This window comes from Phascolarctos cinereus, unplaced genomic scaffold (assembly GCF_003287225.1).
Source record: "Phascolarctos cinereus isolate Bilbo 61053 unplaced genomic scaffold, phaCin_HiC Scaffold_4;HRSCAF=312, whole genome shotgun sequence".
Taxonomy (NCBI): domain Eukaryota; kingdom Metazoa; phylum Chordata; class Mammalia; order Diprotodontia; family Phascolarctidae; genus Phascolarctos; species Phascolarctos cinereus.
The window spans coordinates 280,694,438-280,716,869 of NW_027555847.1; the positions used below are offsets into that span (position 1 = coordinate 280,694,438).

The 22,432-nt window shown below is 35.3% G+C and overlaps 1 protein-coding gene across 1 annotated transcript in view; it reads right to left on the reverse strand.

Annotated features, from left to right (window-relative positions):
• Window positions 1–22,432, reverse strand: part of TMEM232 (transmembrane protein 232) — a 176,110-nt gene that overhangs the window by 4,234 nt on the left and 149,444 nt on the right. Inside the window, exon 12 of the mRNA XM_020968819.2 lies at window positions 5,754–5,844. Within this exon, the coding sequence (XP_020824478.1) occupies window positions 5,754–5,844 (91 nt within the window). The remainder of the gene's footprint in view (window positions 1–5,753; window positions 5,845–22,432) is intronic.

Here is a 22,432-nt window from a genome sequence, read left to right on the forward strand (position 1 = left end):
ATAAACATTCACACATATGTGTGAATATAGGCTATATAGAATCTATATAAATATATTATTGATCTTACAGTATTTCTTTGATTGAAAGGACTTATTAATGTTAAATATCTAATGAACTCATAATATTTTGTTTTTATAACCAAAAACAATAATGTGTGATGATAACAGAACCTGTCCATAGAGAAAATTCAGACTTTAGATTATAGGAAGATTTCAAAATAGTTAAATGGTAACTCAGAGTCAAAATGGCAGTATGAGAAGAAGCAGTATAGCCCAGCTCCCCATCGTCCCTTCTCTACAACATCTGGGAAAGTGAGGAAAAAGTCACAGTGCGTTATTTTTCCAACCACCTAAGGTGGTTTAGAGAGACAGACAGAAGTCTATAGACACTGGAGACAAGGTCTGGCCAGGAGTACATGTAGAATACACGTAGTCTGGAGCGCTGTAGTTCCTAGGGGACTGAAAGAGGTTTGAGACTAGCAACCAGGGCAGGAAGTACAGGGCACAAAGAGATCCCAGAGTATCTCTAAACTGGCACTGGGTGCACAAAAAGTACCACCCAGCCACTCTTGTCTCCCACTACTCACTCCTAGTCCCAGATCCAGGGTGAAGAGCAGTGTTCCCAAGCATGGGCCCTGGCTGTGTACTGATCAAGAACAAGTTCCAAAACTTAGTTGTGCGCTCTAATCCCAGGAGCAGATCCACGATTCAGCTCTAGCCTTTCAATCAGCATGTAAGCCTGGTGCAATAATCAGGGATTGCTAGAAGAAGGCAAAGATGCTTGGCCTAGAAAAAGGAAAGTAAAGAAACATAGATACTTTCAAGTATCTGAATGGATGTCTAGTGGAAGACAATTTAGACTTCTTTTTCTTGCCTGAAGAATAGAGCTATGATCAATAATAGAAATTGCAGAGAGGAAGATTTCAGACACACTAGACAGAAGTATTTTCTAACAATTAAACCTGACTAAAACTACCTGAGGAGATAGGGAGCTCCTTATCATTGGAGGTCAAGTGAAAGCTATTAACTATTCATCAGGGATGTTGTAGAGGGGATTTCTATTCAGTTATGGGTTGGACAGAATAATCTTTGAGGTCCCTTCCAATTTCAGGATCCTATTATATAGAAAGCTGAGGAGAGAAATATGGGAAAATGAATAAAGTCTTGGCTTGGGGAAAGTAACACTACCAACAGCATTTCCCTCCCTGACAAAAATGCCTAGGAAACCACAAAGAACATGAATAGTGATAGAAATTGGCTTGGTGAGCTACCTGGTTAAGCATCAAGGTCCATCAGTAGCTCTTACTTTCCTAATTAGAGATCCTGGACCTTTTGGAACAAGTAAACAGCATACAGGTAATTGTAAATAACTTTTATAAAATGTTGTTCAGAATAAATTGCTATAAATCCCCTCAAATTACTGCTAGTCATATAAAGAGACCAAAAATGAAACTAATGATATAGGTCCTGGGGTGGGGAACTTTACAGGAAAAAAATATCCTGCCTTTATTATTTATAAAATAAATAGATCCACAACACTTGCCATTATATGTGGATAGTGTATGTGCCCAAGAAGAAAGAGAAAATATGTGGTTATTGGAAGCCACTGGTTTCTAATTGACCCGAAGATACTGGCTCTGATTTGAACTGGCTCTCCCCTGCCTCTTATACCCTCTGCATACTAAAGCTGTCTCAGTAACTGATTTTTGGCAAAATGAGGTTAGCCATTTTTATCTTTGACAAGTTTATAACATTACAAAAGTGTAGAGATCAACTGAAGTGGATGTTATATATTATATTTCATGGAAGCTAAAATGTCTTTGAAGAACTTTAATTGGAATCATAGTGAAGGGGTCTAACCACTCATATTCAGTACATGAATCTCTTTTTAGTTACAAGGTCATCTAGTCTCTGCTTAACTTCAAATGGTATCTAATCCCATTATTGGACAATTGTAAATATTGGGGAAATAGTGATCAGGTTAAACAAAGCTGGAGAAAATTTAAAAAACAACATGCTGATTGGCTCCACAAAGTACTGCTTTTATACCTTCCTAACTAATTCACTATTCCACTCACTACAGAACCTTTTCCAAAGCTTTTCATCCTCTTCAAAACTTCCACAGATTCCCTTAAACTCCCTTTCACCTGAGAACTTTGTCTTTTGTTTTACTAAAAAAACTAAGGTCATTTACCAACAGCTCCCTCTTCTCCACTCCTCCTCTTCCTATATCACTCAGATTCCTTTTGTCACTATCTTTAGACCACTCCTTTTCAGGCTCATTTGCTGGATCATCATTCAGGTTATACCTGCTGAGTGTCCCACAAGGCTCTGTCCTGGGCCTACTTCTTTTCTCCCTCTATACTATTACACTTGGGGATCTCAGCAATACCAATGGATTCAACAATCATCTCTGTGTTGATAATTCTCAAATCTACTTATTCAGTCCTAATCTTTCTGCTGATCTAGAGTTTCATATCTCCAACTGCCTTTCAGATATCTTAAAATTGGATGTCTAGTAGACATTTTAAACTCAATGTGTCCAAAATTGAACTTATAGTCTTTCTCACCCAAATCTCTCCTTGTCCCAACTTTCCTATCACTATGGAAAGTATCACCATTCCCTCAGTCATCTAGGTCTCAACATAGGTGTCATCCTTGACATTTCACTCTCTCTTTACCTCCCTCCACCCCATATCCAATCTGTTGACATGGCCTGTGGGGTTCACCTTCATAACATCTCTTGCATACATCACCTTCTCTCCTCTTACACTGCTACCACCTTGGTGCAGGCCCTTATAACCTCATGCCTATACTATTGTAGTAGCCTGCCATATTCCTACCATAAATTTCTCCCACTCCAGTCCATCCTTCACTCAAGTTATCCTGAAATTAGATAGGTCTGACCATGTTACCCACCTCCCCATTCAATGAATTCCAGTAGCTCCTTATGATCTCCAAAATGAAATATAAAATCCTCTGCATGACATTCAAATCCCTTCATAACCTGACACCTTTCTACCTTTCCAGTCTTCTTACACTGTATACTCTGCCATGGATCTATAATCCAGCAACATTAGCATTCATGATGTTCCCTGAACAAGACACCCTCTCTCTGTATTCTGGGCATTTTCACCCTCTGCCCTCCATGCCTGGAATGCTCACTCTCCTCATGTCTGCCCTCCTGGCTTCCCCGGCTTTCTTCAAGGCCAAGCTGAAATCTTTCCTTTTCCTATCTCGCTTAATTCTAGTTCCATGTCTCTATTGATTATTTCCAATTTATCCTGTACAGATCTTATTTGCACAGAGTTGTTTGCAGGTTGTCTCCCTCACTAAACTGTAAGCTCTTGAGGGCAGGGACTGCCTTCATTTTTCTTTGTGCTCCCAGTGTTTGGCACCCTGGCACATAGCAGATGTGTCATGACTGAGCTAGATGATTCAGTGACCACTCTTTCACTATCTCCTTTACTGGTTCTTCACCTAGGTCATGCCTACTAATTGTGGGGTCACCTAAGGTTCTTTCTTCAACCCTCTCCTCTCCTTGTTTTATATTATTTTCCTTGGTGATCCATCAGCTATTGTGATTTCAATTTTCATCTCTCTGCAGATGACTTTCAGGTCTGCTTTGTTTAGCCCTAACATCTCCCCTGATCTACATTCTTGCATCTCTAACTGCCTATTAGACATCTCAAACTGGATGTCCTCTAAGTGTCTTAAAGATATCTTAAACTCAACACGTCCAATGTTATTGGACATTATCTTTCCCCCCCAAAATACTATCCTCTTCCTTACTCCCTATTACTGTTGAGAGTACCACAGTCCTCCCAGGTACCCAGCCTCACAATCTAAGTGTTATCCTGGACTACTTATTCCCTCCCTTTATACGTATTCTGATGTCACATCCTGATTTTCACCCTTAGTAATCTTATAAACACTCTCTCTTTCCTCTCTCATTGCCATCACTTTGGTACAGACCCTCATCATCCCAAGCCTGAATTATTGCAATAGTGTGCTGGTTAGTCTCCCTACCTCATCTCTCCTCACTCCAGTGCATCTTCTACTCTGCTGTTTAAAACACAAATATGACAATTCCAATCTCCTATTTAATAAACTCCAGTAGCTCCCTATTGCTTCCAGGATCAAATATAAAACCAATTGGTTGGTTTTTTTTATAGACCTTTATATCCTAGCTGCTCTCTATTTACCCAATCTTCTTATATCTTACTTCCCTCCATGCATTCAGCCATTCAGTGACACTGGCTTCCTTGCTCTTCTTTGAACAAGACACTCCATTGTCTGATTCTAAGCACTTTCACTGGCTTTCCCACAAACCTGAAACTCTCCCTTATCTCAATCTTCTGGCTTCCTTATATTCCTTTAAGTCTCAGTTAAAGTCTCACCTTCTGTGGAAAGCCTCCTTAATTTTGGTGCCTTGCCCCTATGACTACCTCAACCTTTTCCTGTATATATCTTGTTTGTGTAAAGTTGCTTTGCAAGTTGTCTTCCTTATCAAACTGTGAGTTCCTTGACACTTGGGACCGTTTTATGTTTTGTTTTGTTTTTGCTTTTCTTTGTATCACCAGCGTTTAGTAAAATGCCCAGAACATGGTAGATGTTTAATAAATGTTTTCTGACTAATTGAGGATGCTATCCTTACAGGACTCATGATGATTTTCTCAAATTGGTCACTTGGGATTCTATATCTAATGCCTATTCTTACAGTAGGCTGCTAGGGAAGTAGCTCTATAGATTAAAGTATAGCTAAATCTAAATGATGTGGATAAGCATCACTTTGGTTTTTATCAGTAAATGCAATAATTTCTTCCTTTCTTTAGGAAGATGAACACAGTTAAATAAAATAAAGGAAAATATTAACCAGGGTCATAAGGTTGTGACTCCACAGCTGATACTATTCTGTTGCAAACCTCAATTTCCAAGTATTGTAGTAAGAACTTACCCATTATAGTTACCACTGTGCCTGTAAGTGCTTTAAAAAAAAAAAGCTAATGAACATTTTCTTCCCTCTTCCTCTGCTCCAAACCCCTATCCCCTCCAGAAATAAATTTTGGAGAAACTCATATACACATAGCACAATAGACAAATGCACTGATTTAACAGTTAGGTCTTTTTCTTCCCTAGCCCATTACATCTTCCAGGGAACAAAATGATTAACAACCTTTTTCATCTGTCAAGGACAAAAGATGGTCACCAGGCAGCTTGTTAACTGTTAAGGATTGGTATTTAGTTCAGAGGAAATCAAAAGAGTTAAAAAATTAGATTCTTCTCATAAATCAGTGCTAATTCAAGAAATAGAGTATGCTAGTATTTTACAAATACAAAAAGGCAAACTTTTCCATAATTTAAGAAATATATTAAAATGTATCAGTAGTATTGAAAAACAATTAAATTAGTAATGCATCTCCATGGTCAGGTTTTGTAATCCCAAATGTTTTCTTTATGTGGGCTGCATATAAAGTTTCATGTCTTAAAACTATACTTTCTCATTCAAGTCACCTTTATAGTACATACATACATACATATATATATATATATATATATATATATATATATAGATATATACATACATATATCTATCTATCTATATCTATATCTATATCTATATATCTATATCTATATCTATATCTATATCTATATCTATATCTATATCTATATCTATATCTATATCTATATATATATATATATATATATATATATATATATATCCATTGCTAGTTTAAGAAAGTGAATATTACCTGCTTTTCAACAATAGTTCTCAATGCCAGATCTGCACAGGTAACGATATCTGGATAGGGATGGACTATTTCTTTTTCTGGATATTTTTCCCTTCAGACACAAAACACAAAGCCCATGAATGTGCATATGCATTATTACTAGCATACTTCTCTGAACTATAACTCACACCTTAATGTTTTAATTACATAAAATAGGTATGAAGTACTTAGTGAATACAGTGTATTCCACTAGACCACAGATGTCTTGTTCAATCCAGTAGCTTCAAACTTTTTTCTGTCCTTATTTTTCTTTCATTATTAATTCTGATATGTGTGGTTTTTGCATTTGACTTGAATTAAATGACAATCAAAAGTAAAGCTCTTAAATATCTAGAAAAATATATACAAATTACCTAGATTTACAGAAAAATAAACTAAATAACCCAGTCTCAGAAGACAGGAAGTTGAATGAGACACCAGTGAACCACCAAAGAGAAAAAAAAAAGAACATATGGATTTATAACTGAGTTCTATCAAGCATTCAGAGAAAAAAAAACAATTGCAATAATATTGTGACTACAAGTAAACAAACAAAAATGGCTGTTGACAATTCTCCTAGTACAAGATCTTTCTTAGTCATATTATAGGATTAAAAAAATGATATCCTAATCAGTTCTGACAAGGTGATAAAAAGTTTTAAAAAGTATAACAATTATTTGAAATGAGGATTTATTTATGCTATTATTAGTGATGAGCCTTGCCCTAAGAGTAAATTTTGCCAGAGATATTAGATAATAATTTTATGAAGCCATCATGATTAGCAAAACTTTTACAAAACTTACCTTTATTGTTGAAAATGATATGTTTCCTATAAAAATTTTATATCTATGAACTAATAAAACTTCTAAATATAAATTTCTGAGTTATTTTAAAATCAAAGAGTTTAAGTGAGTTTTGGACTCATTTCTTTTATTCTTAGATTTTGTAATTTATTTTAATATCTTCAGAATTTCTCTCAGTACCCTCCCCTAATCTCTTTCCAGAAAGCTAGCCTACAAAAATATTTTTAAAGAAAAAAAATAGAGTAAGAGAATAAAAAACCAACAAAAATGATCAAAATATCAAAAAAGCTTGAAAATATATGCAATGTACTACACACATGAACCTCTCAACTGTGTAAAGGAGTAGGATTTTTATGTCTTCTCATATCTCTTCTTTGGAGACTCTTTAACTTCACAACATTCACTGTTGAATGTCCTGTGGTTATTCTTTCCACTTACATTATTATAGTCACTGTGTGTAATGTTTTCTTGGCTCTGCTTACATCATTCTGCATTAGATCATGGAAATATTTCCATGTTTCTCTGTATTTATCATATTCATAATTTCTTTTAACATAGTAATATTCCATGACATTCATATACCACAATGTGCTTAGTCCATAAACAAAGATAATCTACTTTGTTTCTAACTCTTTGCTGCTACAAAAAGTGTTGCTATAAACATTTTGGTGAATATTGGCACTTATTTTCTTATCAATTTCCTCCTTGGCATATAAGTCTGATAGTTAAATCTCTGGATCACAGAATATGGGACATTATTGTCACCTTAATTATATGATTGCTAATTGCTTTCCAAAATGGTTCTATGATTAATAGTTCCATCAATATCACTTTTTTTTGCCTAGCTTCCCTTCCTCTTTAATATTGACTATTTCCATTTTTGGTCATCTTTGCCAGCTTTCAAGGCATGATTTTTCTTATTCCTGATATTTCTGGTAATATTAGCCTTTCCCCTTTTATCTTCCTATTGCTCACATTTTGACTCTTTCCCCTTTGATTACAGGTCTCCTAAGAGCTGGACCCCAAAACTGTCTTAGCCTCCTTTCATACTGAAGAATTCACTTTTCATCATCACTTGTCTTAGCTTGCAGCACCTTCCAATAGCTTACAAAACAACTGATTGACATGAGAGAAGATGAAAGTCTATTAGCCCAATTTCAGCTAAAAACCTTTCCATAAATTGATTGAAAGAAGGATTGTTATTTGGTAGGAGCATTTAATTATCACTTTTTGCTTTTTATTTGTGTTTCAATATTATTGTGTTCTATCTTTTTCAGCTATATCATCATTAAAACCAGACTTTTAAATATCATTTATAGTAAGCACTTTAAATTACAATATTTGTTAAAACAAGCTTTTTCAAAAATAATGGCACATATCCACATTGCTCTCACTAAAATATTAACTATTATTAACATATTAATTTGGTTTAATTGTAAGATAAACTTACTTTAAAATACTATTATTATAGTTTAGTGAGAACAAAACATATTTGTGCCACCAATAAGAGAAATTAATTTCAATAAAATTTTTAAATAAATTCGTTTAAAATGTTATTTATTTTAGTTTTATCTCAGCTTTTGAAAAATTCTTGTATATGTTTATAATGAATGAAATACATTTTTAAATAGTACATTGCATAATTAATGTATTTATATATTATGTATTTTACGTGGATGTCTGTGTGTGTATGTGCGTTTGGCGTGTGTACTCAGAAAAGTTTTAATAATGCAGGTGCACAATTGAAACAGTTTAGAGACAACTGATCTAAAGCATATATTATATTCTAATCTTGTGCAGAGGAGATTGAATTGTATACATTGTATAAATAGCCACATTGTATTGCATACACAGCATATATTGCATACATAGCCACATCGCTCTCACTAAAATATTACCTATTATTAACTAATCTTGTGCAGAGGAGATTGAATTGTATACATTGGACTTCAAATTAGTTCATTACAACATACAGAGTATTATTTTCTAGTATAATGTGATAAAAATGTACTCCCTTGGAAAAATAACCCAACTTTTCTGCATTTCTATTGCCTTATAGGCAACAAGGTGACTCCTTAGTGCACAGAAGTCGGCCTGGAGTCAGAAAGACCAGATTTCAAATATGGCCTCCAGCACTTCCTAGATGTGTGTCCCTGGCAAATCGCTTAAACTTCTGTCTGCCTCTGTTTCTTCAACTGTAAAATGGGCATAATAATATCTCCTATCCCTCATGATTGTTTCAAGAACTTAATGAGATATCTGTAAAGCACTTAGCACAGTGTCTGGCACATAAAACTATACAATAAAGTCTAATCATTTTGGGGTTAAAAAAAGACCTTAGAGATTATCTAGTCTAACTGCTTCATTTTACAGAGGAATAAATTGAAACTCAGTGAGTCTAAGTGAGATAAAGGTACAAGGATTGCATATTCCTGGTAGGGGCTGTAAGGACCATCCCATAGATCATACACTGGAACTTTATTGACAACTTCTGGGGATACCAAGGTCTCAGCACTGAAAGACTTGGTACTTTGAGATGATGAACCAATTCACCTATTGAGCAGAAAGGGTGGCTGACACAAAGAACCTTTCAAATGGAGTCACCCCACCTTTAGTTCTTCTAAGCACAGAGGTAACCTTCAAGCACGTCCCTACATGGATGAAGACAGGGTTGGTGCCCTTTCCTGACCCTGGCAAAAGTAAAGGGAATAGGCATAGTAACTAAAAGTATGTGTGGACTTAAACAAGCCTGAGCCTAGGCCTTGGACTCCTGGATACTGCTTCTGTTTTATTTCTTTTTCAGTGTAGGGGACTGAACTGCAAAACCAAAAGAGAATGTATCCAGTTTTAGAGGCAATCTTGTAAGTTTGAGATGTCCAGACACTCTGGGTCATTTGGCTGGAGCTGAATGGTAGCAGAGGAAGTTTCTTCATCGGAGAGGGTGATCAGAAACAAAGAGAAGGAATTCAATCCATGACCAAGCTTACCAAAAGACATGGGTAGAGAAATGAAAAGGGAATATGTATTTGTTAAGCACCTACTCTATGCCAAGCATTGTGCTGTTGTTGTTGTTGTTGTTTGTGCTTCATTCTCAAAGAGGACCATGGTAGCAGGAAGGGTGATGCCATGACTTGCAAGTGAATTAAATTTAAGCGAGGGAGGGCAAAGTCACCATCCTCACTTTCTCCTCCAGAGCCACCTGGGTCCTGTGGCAATCAATAAATCAGGATAACTGGAGATGGTCCCGGATACAGTGAGAGACGTTGGCCAGCACTTTAAAAATATCTTATTTGATTTTCATAGTAATCCTGTGAGGTAAGTGCTATTATTATTCCCAATTTACAGTGAGGAAACTGAGGCAGACAGAGTTCATGACTTGACTAGGGTCACAGAGATAAGAAGTGTCTGAAACGAAATTTGAGCTCAGGCCTTCCTGACTTCAGGTCCAAGACTCTACCCACTGCCTATGGACTTTAGGGGAAATTATTTGGACAATGCAGAGATGAGCTGCTTATTGAGCAGTCCTAAAAATTTCTACATGCTCTGAAGTTTAAATCTCAACCACCTGAGAGAGTATAACAGTAGTAGTAATTTACTACACACTATTTTACATCTTTTATCAATGTACATATGTGCATCTTTATGTTAAATGTTTATTTTATATGGAAGAAATAAAGAGCTATTCTAATGTAGATTTGTAGTGTATATTGAATACTTTTCTACTCCCCTTTTTGGGGAGACCTTTGATATGAGCCCTAATCTAAGCTTTAAAGAATTTTCCCTGGGTCTTCAAGGTGGGGGTGAAAAAAGTCAGAGACAATGGCAAGAGACTAATGCCTCTCTTTGGAAGTCAAGCTCCCCTAAGAGGGAACCCAGTCCTTTTATGAATGGACCAAGGTTAAAAACATATCCTGGATGGAGAGGGAGAGGGCACAGCAGGCCACTTCCCCTGAACCCAGATGTAGGTTATTGTTACATAAATTAGGAAAGTTTTCTATTGTCAATCATGTATAAAGAGAGGATGTTTGGGAAATTTTTCCAAGTATAAAACAAACTTTAGTAAAAGGGTGGTAGTGTTGTTCATAGGTAGCAACTCTAAGTTTTCTTTCACTTTATAAATTAAAAATGTTTAATTTACTTGTTAAATTTCTAGGGACCCATTTAAGTCACTTTTTCTAAATTTCTCTTTGCTGATTTTCTAACTGGATTTTATATTAGTTTTTCCTGAATTTATTTGATTTTTTAAACTTTATTTTCCCAGGGTTTTTCTTTGGTTTCTCCCTTTAAAAAATCTAGTTTATTATTATAAAGTTAGTTATATTTTGCTTGTTCTTATTTAATTGGCATTTTCCTTCCTTCTTGATTTATCTCATTTAAGTTTCCCTCATTTAAGATTTACGATCGTTTATCAGTGCTTTTTCTATAGCTTTTTTCCTCCTTAGTCATTTTTTTGTAACTTTGCTGAACCTGGTGGGCTAAAATAGTTTTTAAGTCATAAATAGGCGTGAGTGCTATTTGTTTTTAATTATTAAGGACTGCTATTGTTTCTTGATTATCTTTATAACTGAAAGGATTTTATTTACATTGAAATCATCAATTGTATCATCCTGTCAAATGTGCTGCTTTATAAGAAATACACACATACACACTGCTTCAAGTGTTGAAGAACTGCAGGGCTGAATAATATACTACAGAATGAAATGTAACATATTGCAAAAATACAAGGAAATGATGAATTCCTTTAATAACAATTTCTAGCATGTTAAGATTTGCAAGCTGCATTACAAAATCATCTCATTTTATCCTCACAACAATCCTGAAAAGTATGTGTTATTATTGTTGTCATTTTACAAATGAAGAAACTGAGCTTAAGTGACTTACCCAGTGACACATACCTAATAAGTGTTTGAAGTCAACTCCAGGTTCAGAATTCAGCCCACTCTGCCACTAGATGCCTACATTCTTTTGCAGTAGGACAGATGAGGAGGGCAAGACATAGATTTGTGCCATCAAATTCCAGGCAGAAAAAGACAGTAAGTAATAAACCACTGAACCATCACTAATTATTATGTGCATAACATTTAATTTCTTTTTATTTATGTGCTGCACATCCTACCATACATAAGAAGAACTTGGGTCTTATTGTCTGACATCAACTTTATTGATTTTTCATTGACCTTATTTATAGTTTCACATGTTCCCTGGCTACTGTTTTGTTATTAGGTGGCTGTACTTAGTCAATGTATTTTGTCTTAAAGAAGCACATCATAACATGTAATACATATCATAATACATACTACCTCTCTTCTAGAGAGATAACATGAGAGGTATTTAGAAAAACAAAAAGCTGTATGTTTCAAGGACTTCTAACAGTTTCGTCATCTTTTGTGATGTACTTCATATTGAAGATAGTGAACATTGTCTTGATTAATCATATAATCCCTATTTAATGTACAATTGCACATCTTCAAAACTTACCTTTAAAAATAAGATCTGAATTAGCAAAAACTCGTTTTCAAAACTTGTCTACTAAGAAAAAGTTCTACTTGCATAGAGAAAGACATGATGAATATTCCCTGGGAACTTAGTCACACTGCTCCTCTTTCATTCCCATAGAAATACACTATTATTTTTCCAGACTATTTTACACAACTGGCTATACCATCATTAGACTTAATCAATCCCCAGAACTCCACTTTCTAAGTTTGACCTGAGATGCTCTTCAAATCTCTGTTCACTGACTTTGCATCACATAAGTTTGTCTGGCCTGCCACTTGTAGATAACTGAACTGCTGAGGAGAGAGAAGCCTGCAAGCATAAACTTTGAAATTCATACAAGGACAATTACCTCTTCCCTTCACGTAGTATTAAACGAGGCTAGATTTTCCTTATGCCTATGGGAGTAAGCTACATTTGGAAATTTTAGAAAGGAATCATGAGAGACCAGATACTGACTAGTCTGGCATCATGTGAGTGTTCCCAGGCTAATTTTCACAGGCTAGTCATTCCTGCCTATGAGGGGAAGAGAGAGATGGCAAAATATCAGTAGATTTTATTTTCTCTACTCTTCTCTTCTGTTCCTTAAAAGCCTAATAACACCACCACCATGATACAGTGGAAAGAGTAGTGGATGTGATTTGTAGTCAGTGGCCTAGGTTCAGTGGCCTGTTTCTATTACTTTACAAATGACCTTTTCCTCTCTGGGCCTCTCTGTAAAAACAAAGGGTCAGAGGTCTGAGGTCCATTTTACCCAGGAGTATATTGGAGCCAGCTCAACCAGTCCAGGAGAGTTAATTGCTAAAATTTCAGTGTGAGCATTTACACCTTGGAAATCAGAAAACAATACAAATCAGGGTACAACTTGTTGTTTTGTTGAAGTCAGCTTATTTGTGCATCTCCAAATTGTTTTCCAAAATGGTTAGGCTAATGATTCACAGCTCCACTGAAAAGACACTTTGTGTATATACCCCTTAAACTCCTCTAAGATTGACTATTCACATCTTTGTCATCTTTGCTAATTTGCTGGGTGTGTGGTGAAACACTGGTGTTTTGATTTTCATTTCTCTTATTATTAGTGATTCAGAGCCTTTTTTCAAATGGTTGTTAATAGTTTGTAATTCCTTATATTCTTTGACTTTCTTAATTCTCCGGCCTTTGATACCATGGTTTACCTTCCTTCTCCTTCTACAAACCCCTCTTGTTTCATTATTGAGTTTCTCCCAGAACGTCCATTTTAAGAAAGAGCCCAGAATATCCATTCTTCATTTTCTAGGCATTGCGACCATGCTTTTCCTCATGAGTTTCTCCCCTCCCTGCTTTTAAGCTGTGCTATTTTTTTTATATATGCCAGCCTCCCCCATTAGAATACAAGTTCCTTGAAGAATTTGTATTTGCATCCTCAGCACCTAGCACAATGTCCATTACAAAGTAAATATTTAATAAACACTTTTTGACTTGACTTTACCTGTTTATCTATTGTGGAATGGTTTTTGGTTTTAGATATATATGTATAATTATCATGTAATGCAGAACATTATTTTACCATTTAGGTAGTAGAACCCTTTAGGCCATGGAAAACTCCAAATTCCTTAGCAAGACCCTTATCTGGCTGCTCAGGCTCCAGCCCTCAGATCATATCTCTGGACACCTCCAAATTCCTTAGCAAGACCCTTATCTGGCTGCTCAGGCCACAGCCCTCAGATCATATCTCTGGAAGCCTCCATTGTGAGAAAGTTTGCAGAGCATTATCATATCTAGATAGAGGGAGAGGGGTGTCCTTGAAAAAAAAACTCTTCCTCTTGCCAGACTTCAAAGATCCATCCCCCTCCCTGTCCTGTATACTCCCTATATAAACCCTGGCTTGACCCCTGATGAGGGCTGCTTGATTTGGATGTGAATATCCCTGGCAGCCACTCGCTAATATAATAAAGTCCACAATTTAAAATTAGTCTGGGTGGTCAACTCGCTAATTTCTCGGTATAACAATCAGTTCTCTAGAATTTTCTAAAAAATATTGTCATCAATAAACAGGGATTTTATTTCCTCTTTTCCTATCTTTACATCTTTAATTTCTTTCTCTTCTCTTATTGAATTACTAGTATTTCTAGAACTATACCAAATAAAAAAGGGAAAATGGACATCCTTGCTTTATACCTGAACTCATTCAGAAATCTCATGTGCCTCATTGTATATGATACTTAATTTTGCATTAAATAGATACTTGAAATCCTTTTATTAAATACATATTCTTTTATACCTATACTTTGTAGGGTTTTTTATATTTTTATTTCTTTTACCATAAATGAGAACTGTATTTTATCAAAGACTTGTTTTACAACCACTAAGAAAATCAGGTGGTTCTGGATGTTCTTTTTTTTAATATATTCATTGTGTTCTTAAGGTTGAACCATTCTTGAATTCTTGGTATAAATTCAATTTATTTATAATGAAAGATTTCTTGAGTTATTTGCTATAGTCTGCTTCACAAGATTTTATTTTAAAATCATGAATCAATATTCATTAATAATAATGGCCTATAGCTCTCCTTTGCTCAGCCCTTCCTCAGTTTAGGTATTGAGACTACATATATATTTGTCTTAAAAAAGGAATCTGATAAGTTTATTTTCTTTCTTCTGAGAATAATCTGTGAAACATTTGTATTAATTGTTCTTTAAAACTTTGAAAGAATTATACCTTGAATCCATCAGGACCATTAGTATATCCTTCCATTTTCCCTCCCTTCTCCTTTCCCTCTCTTTCTCTCTCTCTCTCTCTCTGTGTGTGTGTGTATCTGTTCACAACTACCCTGGGAGATAGGAACTGTTTTGTACTCATTTGCAGATGAGGAAACTGAGGCCAAAGTTAAGTGACTTGCTCAGAATCACATGTCTAAGGCCAGATTAGAACTCTTCTTACTGACTACAAGCCTTGGGTTCTATTCACTATGCCTCTTTCATAGTTCCATTACAGCTACATCTATTTCTTTTTCTGAGATTGAATTGTTGAAGATCCCTATTTGGTATTCAGTTATTTGACTATTTTATATTTTTGAAAGTATCTTTCTTTTGTGTTCTTAGTTTTGATAGCACATAACTGAATAGTAGGTTCTGATAATTCTTTTTTTTTTCTTGTGATTTTGATGTGATTTCACCTGGGTCATTTTCTATTTTGTTGATTTAACTTTCTCTTCTACTTAATCAGATTGGCTAAATGTTTTTCAATTTCGTTAGTTTTTGCAAAGAACTAGCTACTAGTTTTATCATTTATATAATCTTTTTGATTTCCAATTCATATTTCTCCTCTACTTTTAAATACCTTCTCTTGTGTTTATTCTGGAATTTTAATTTTGCAAATGAATATTCAGTTCTTTAACTCTCTCATTTCCTATTTTGTTAACATATGTTCCCGGGGAAATAATATTTACCCTGAGGTCTACTTTAGTTGTGTGCCAGAAATTTTGACATATTATTTCATCATTATCATTTTTTCATATAATTATTGTTTCTAAAATCTGTTCTTTGACCTAATTGTTCCTTAGATTTGCATTGTTAAGTCTCCATTTGGGTTCATGTTTTTTCTTTGTGCACCTAGATCTATTTATTATTGTGCTATGGTCTGTAAATAATATGTTTACTATAATAATTATATGTAATTATTATAATAGAATACACACAATTATAGTGCCTTTTTATATTTATTTTCAATAGCTCTGGACCTGAACATATGGCAAATTTTTGTCAAGGTTCCAAGTGGTGGTGCTGAGAAATACATTTGTACTTTAGCAGAACAACTTAGATAATACCACAAGTTTTTTAGCTTTAGTTTTTCCAGTAATTGGTTCAATTCTATATTTCCTTTTTTTTAGATTTAGCCAAAACTAAGAGAAGTACATTAATGTGTCCTGCTGTTACTGTGTTGCTACGTCTTTTTATAATTTAGTTAATTTTTTTCATTTTGAACTTAGATGCTATAGCATTTGAAGCCTATGTATTTAATATTCATATTGGTTTGTTGTCTATGGTTCCTTTCAGCATAATTTAATTTCTTTATTTCTATTTATGCTGTTAATTTTTGTTTTTGCTTTGTCTGATAGTATAACTATAATTCCTACTTTTTTGATTCATCTGACGTAATATTTTATCAATTCCTTATTTTAATTCTGTGTTTGTGTTTGTTTTTAGATGTGTTTCTTGTAAGCAACAGATTGCGTCTTTTGGAGGATGGAGTTCTTAGGTTATCTGTCACTCACTTTTGTTATACTGGATTGTTTAACTGGTTCACATTTAAAATTATGACAGTTTTATAATTTCCTCCATTTCTGTCTCTAGTATCGAAGAGTCTTATTCAAGTGGGCTTCGAACTGAAGGTTCCATATTTTCAAAAGCTCTAGAGTTGTTATTGTTCATTTCTCTCTTTCCTGTGAAGAGAGGTATACTACCTTACCTTGTGACCTTTTTTATATGTATATTTCAACATCATTTTCCACAGGTGTTTCAGCATGATTTACAAAGACTCAACAAGCATTTATTAAGCACCTAGCATGTGGCAAACACTGTGCTAGTCCCCCAGGATACTAACTCATAGAATGAAATTATCCTTACTCTAAAGGACCATGTAATCTAATGGTCACTTCAAATTAGGATTCTCTATGTTCCTAATTCCTGAAAGAATTATATGGTCTAGGGTCACAAGATTTAGAACTTAAAGAAATACTTGGTGTCATCTGCTCTAACTCTAGAAGGCCTAGAGAAGTTATGACTTACCCAAAAGATGACAGGTAGTGAATAGCAAAGGAAAATGGATTAGAGAGCAGAATCTGATAATGTTACCAGAAACACATTTGAAACATAAAGATGTATACAGAGTTAAAATAAAGTACTTCAGTAAAATCTATTATGTTTCAGGTGAATTCTCAAAAGCGAGAGTAGCAATCATGATCTCAGGTAAGATAACACAAAAATAGACTCGATTAGAAGAGATAAATGGGGAAAATACTTTAAACTTAATGGTACCACAAACAATTCTTAAAAGATATGTACCAAATTGTGTAGAATCTATTCTCTAGCACTACCTCTGATTGCTAGGACAATTCCTCCCCCTCCTTCTCACAACACACACACACAAGTGAGGGATCAGTGAAAAGCTATAAGACTGGATTCTGTCTTGCATAACATGTTTGAATTTTGAATAGTGGCCTTCTAAAGTATCTTGTTTTCTGTTTTGGAAGAAGGTATACCAGGAAGGTATTCCTCCATGAAATAAAAGCATTACTTAAATAGTAACAAGAATTTTCCTTTTTCTTATTTGGGTTATTAATCTTATCTCCCAAGAAAGGGAAGATTTCAAGGGGAGAAAGCAAAATCTCTTAGCCTCTCTATTAGGCTGGGTAACATGAACTTCATACACGTGAAGATGAAAAATGAGCCTACCATTTCATAGATAACAATGTCCAGGTTATTAATTACACATTTTCTAATGTAAAGGTAATGAATTGATTAGGACTCCTGTGATCAATTGACTTCTGCCCCTATCTTATCCTTCAGCCCAGTTGATCAAATTACAGAAGGTAACAGGGACAACAATGGGTTAAGATCTTAACTGAAATGCAAAATGTCTATATTTTGTTACCAACTTATGAGATGAGATTTTTCTAGAATCATAAGTTAGGACTTGAAGGGACTTAGAGCTCATCAAATCTAAGTTTTTCATTTTGAAAATGAGGAAATTGAGGCTTACAGAGGTTAAGTGACAGGGCTAGGATATATAACTCATGTCTGAGGCAGGATTCAAACCCAGGTCATCCTGTCTTGAAGTATAGCATTCTACCCATTATACCGGTAATGTTTGATGTTAATAGAGGACCTAATGATCTGACATACCTCTGGTGGCCTTTTAAAAAGCAGAACACACTTTCAGTTAAGGCAAGAGGTCTGTGAACTTTGAGTCATTAAGAAAGCCATTTATAGAAAAAGGACACAGCCCTTGAGAGGAAAATGCTTCTTGATTCTTGGAGAAGAGATTTCTTTTTTTTTTTCTCCCTATCTACACTGCCTGTAGCATCTTGCAGTGAAGCTATTCACACTACCAAATAGGCCCAGCTGGTGAAGGCACAAGACAGAGGAACTCTGTTAGTTGAGAATTAGTGCTTGCTTTGGGAAGCTGAGCTGCAGGTCCATGAAACCCAACTGAATAAGCTCCCCAGGAGACACAATGTGAAAAAGGAGAGAAGCATGAGTACATTACAAGAAAACAAAGAATAGCAGGACCCTGCACAGTGTGAGCTACGTGGTGTGCTCTATTATGAGTGCTCATTTTTCTCACTGATGCTGAATGTATTTGTGAGAAAATTTGCCCAGATTGGTGAGGAAATATTTTGCTACTTTTATTCTTACAAGGCCATCTCACTATCTTTTCTTTGAGCTAATAGTATATACTGACTAACAGTCAGTGGGATTCATGAATTACAGTTTTAGCAAAACCAAAAGAGTACCTTGACACTTGAGGTAACTGTTCTTCCCTGGGGACCCAACCCATAAGAAGAATTTTTTGGGGGGTGGGGTGGGAGATTGATGGAGTGGGATACTATATAAACAAATCATCTATCTCTCCTTAAAAAAAATTGTGTGATTGTAATTAAGTAGGAGTAATCAGGAATTTTGTGGATTTACAAAATTTTACTGCCTGAAGGACTAAGACAACTATTCCAATTTAACTGGAAGACATTAAATTTTGATGAGATCTGAAAGAGATTCATATGGTGAACAAATGAGTTTCTTGTGCCAAAAAAAGGGGGAAAAAAACCAGATATAAAGTCATAGAATCTTAGAGCTAGAAGAAACCACATAGATCATCCACCAGGGGTGGGGAACCTGAGGCCTCAAGGCCACATGTGGCCCTCTAGGTCCTCAAGTGAGGTCCTTTAACTGAATCCAAACTTCACAGAACAAATCCCCTTAACAAAAGGATTTGTTCTGTAAAACCTGGACTCAGTCAAAAGGCTGCACCCAAGGACCTAGAAGGCCACAGATTCCCTATCCTTGATTCTAATTTGACTCCCTCATTTTATAGATGAAGGAATAAAAGCTAAAAATGGTTTAAGATAATATAAGGAGCTAATGACAAATCCAGGACAGAGTTCTGGATCTCCTCATTCCCAATCCAGTGCTTTCCTCCCTTTCATTGGTATCTCACTAGAAGGATATTTTCACCTATACTGTCATTTTATCAGGATAAGGAAGAAAAAAAAGGGAAGTAGTGCAAAAAAAAAAGGCTAAGTAATGTTAAAAGACAGGAGGAATCACCTGAAAAGAACAAAAATGAATGATGTCTTCGGAGACAGGGAATGCTGAAAATGGCAAGATGGAGCATATTGTATGACTTATCCTCCAAGCTACTGGATATTTAAAATATAACTCTAACTATATATACATACCAAATTACTATACCTCACTCTACTAAACTCCATATAAACAACTGGAAGGATCTTTTTCAAAGGAGAACATAAATAGAAAAACTAAATCAAATTTGTCTCCTATATGAACATTTTTTCCTTCTATTTTATATTTAACGATTTTGGCTGGTAGCAAGAGCATTAAATCTGTCATATCTAATGTAGAGAGCTGATATTTTTTAAGAGCTGGTTTCTGTGTTCCTCAGACTTAGAGTCTGAAAGATCCTCCCCAATAAGTTCAATTAGGAAGGATTTGGATCTTAGTTCCAGATTTTGAAATTGTTATTTCATTCATCCATTAAACAAATATTTAGTTGAGGCAATTTTGTGCAATTCTCTGTCTTGGATATTATACATGGTACAGAATTATAAGTAATGAAATGCCTTCCTTCCACGAATAAGAGATAAGATCCATGACAGAGGGTATTTAAAATTGTTTCAAAAATCTTATTAAGAGTTAGACTGCATCACAAATAGGCATATAATTATGGGATTCAGAGCTTGTTGGGAGGATTTAGATCACCTAATCCAAGCACTTCATTTCTAAAGATAAAGAAATTGAAGCTGATGGAAGTAATATTGAGGCTCAAATTCACAGAGTAGCATCAGGATTCCAATCCAGGTCTTTATTCCAAATCCACAATCCTCCATTATATGCTGTCTAGCATTATTAAAACCAAGAAGTTTTTTTTTTGCTTGTTTTGTTTTTGCAAGAGGTTCTTTCATTTATTTGTTTGTTTGTCTGTTTGTCTGTTTGTTTTTGAGAGGCAATTGGGGTTAAATGACTTGCCTAGGTTATTTTTGTAAGAAGTTCTTAAACATGATGCTCCGACACTGACTTGTATGTGGCTTTGGACAACTCATTTAACTAGTCAGTATTTCAGGGGTTTTTTTATTTCATAAAATTATAATTCAAAGGAAATATTAACATAGTCATGAAAAATAAAACCCATTATAAAAATTAATAAAAAATGGATTTAGGAATCCAATAAGATCTTGACAGGCTTTTAGAATAACAAGCTAAATCTAATAACATGACATCAATATAGATGAAGGTAAAGTCTCTCTTGGGTTCAAAAATCATCTTCACAAGCACATTAAGGGGGTAGTAAGACCAAAGTTCACCTGAGGAGGGCAACCAAGATGGCAATGAGCCTTGAGCCCATATCATTTGAAGATCAATTAAAAGAACTGGCTATATTTAATATGGAGAATACTCAGAATACCTGTGTCACTGTTATTGGATACCTGTCAGGAAATTTAGGCCAGTGTCATGGAAAGAGTATATTTTGGGGAGTAAGTTGTAAAAATACTGAAATAATAGGAGTGGGCTAGGTTATAAAGGGCTTGAATGTCAAACAGAATTTTGTATTTGATCCTAGAGATTACAGAAAGCCACTCAAGTTTATAGTTGCACCTACACTTTAGGAAAATCACATTGGCTGGAGGATGGACTGGAATGAGGAGAGTCCTGAAGCAGGCAGATACAAGCAGGTTATTGCAATAGTTCACATATAAGGTGATGAGGACTTACATTAGAGTAGGGGCAGTGTCAGAAGAAAGAAAGGGGCCTATTTGAGAGGTATTGCAAAGGTGAAATTTACTGGCTTTAGCAATATATTAGAAATGAGGGATGAGAGACAATAAGGAGTTGAAGACGACACCTAGGTTATGAGACCAAGGGACTGGGAGGATAGTGTTACCTTTGAAAGTAATAGAGAAGGTAGGAGAGGGGAGGTTTGGGGGAGAATGATGAGATCTGTTTTGGATATGTTGAGTTAAGATTCTACTGGACATCTAGCTCCAGATGTTTGAAAGCCAATTGAATATGAATCATCAGAGTTCATCAGAGAGGCTGCAGCAGGACAGGTAGACCTGAGAAGCACCAGTAAAGAGTTGTTAATAAATCAATGAGAACTGATGACATCTTCACATAGTAGTAAAGAAGGAGTATAAAGGTAGTTTAGAGGAGAAGAGAGCTCGGAACAGAAACGGAAGGGACATCTATGGTCTGGATGAAGATCCAGCAAAGAAGATAAAAAGAGTGATCATACTGGAAGTGAGTGGTGTCACAAGAGAGAGTGGTGTCCCAAAAAAACCTAGAGAAAAGAGACTGTCAAGGAGGAGAAGGTGATCAACTGTGTCAAAGACTAAGGAGAATGAGGAATGAGAAAAAGTCATTGGATTTGGCAACTAAAAGATCATTAATAACTTTGGAGAGAGCAGTTTTGGTGGAATGATATGGTTAGCAGTCATATTTTAAGGGTCAACTTGAGAAAAGAACAAGAGGAGAGAAAGTGGAGGCACCTATTTTAGACAGCCTTTTAAAAAATAATATTTTATTTCCCCCAATTACATGTAAAAAAGCCATTACATGTACAATGTTTAACTTTTAAGTTTTGAGTTCCAAATTCTATCCTTCCCTTCTCTCCCCTCTCCCTGAGACAATAAGCAATCTGATATAGGTTATACATCTGCAGCCATGTAAAACATTTCAATATTAGTCATTTTGTAGAAGAAAACTCAAATGGAAAAGAGAGAGGGGGGGGAGAGGAAGAAAGGAAGGAAGAAAAATGAAAGAAAGAGAAAATGCTTTGATGTGTATTCAGACACCAACAATTCTTTCTCTGGAAGTGGATAGTATTTTTCATCATGAGTCCTTTGGGATTGTCTTAGATCATTGTTTTGCGGAGAATAGTTCAGTTATTCACAGTTGTTCACCATACAATATTGCTGTTACTGTGTACAATTTCTCCTGGTTCTGCTCACTTCACTATGTATCAATTCATGTAAGTACTTCCAAGTTTTTCTGAAATTATCCTGCCTGTCATTATTTATAGCACAATAATGTTCATTACAATCATATACCACAAATTGTTTAGCCATTCCCCAGTTGATGGGCATCCTTT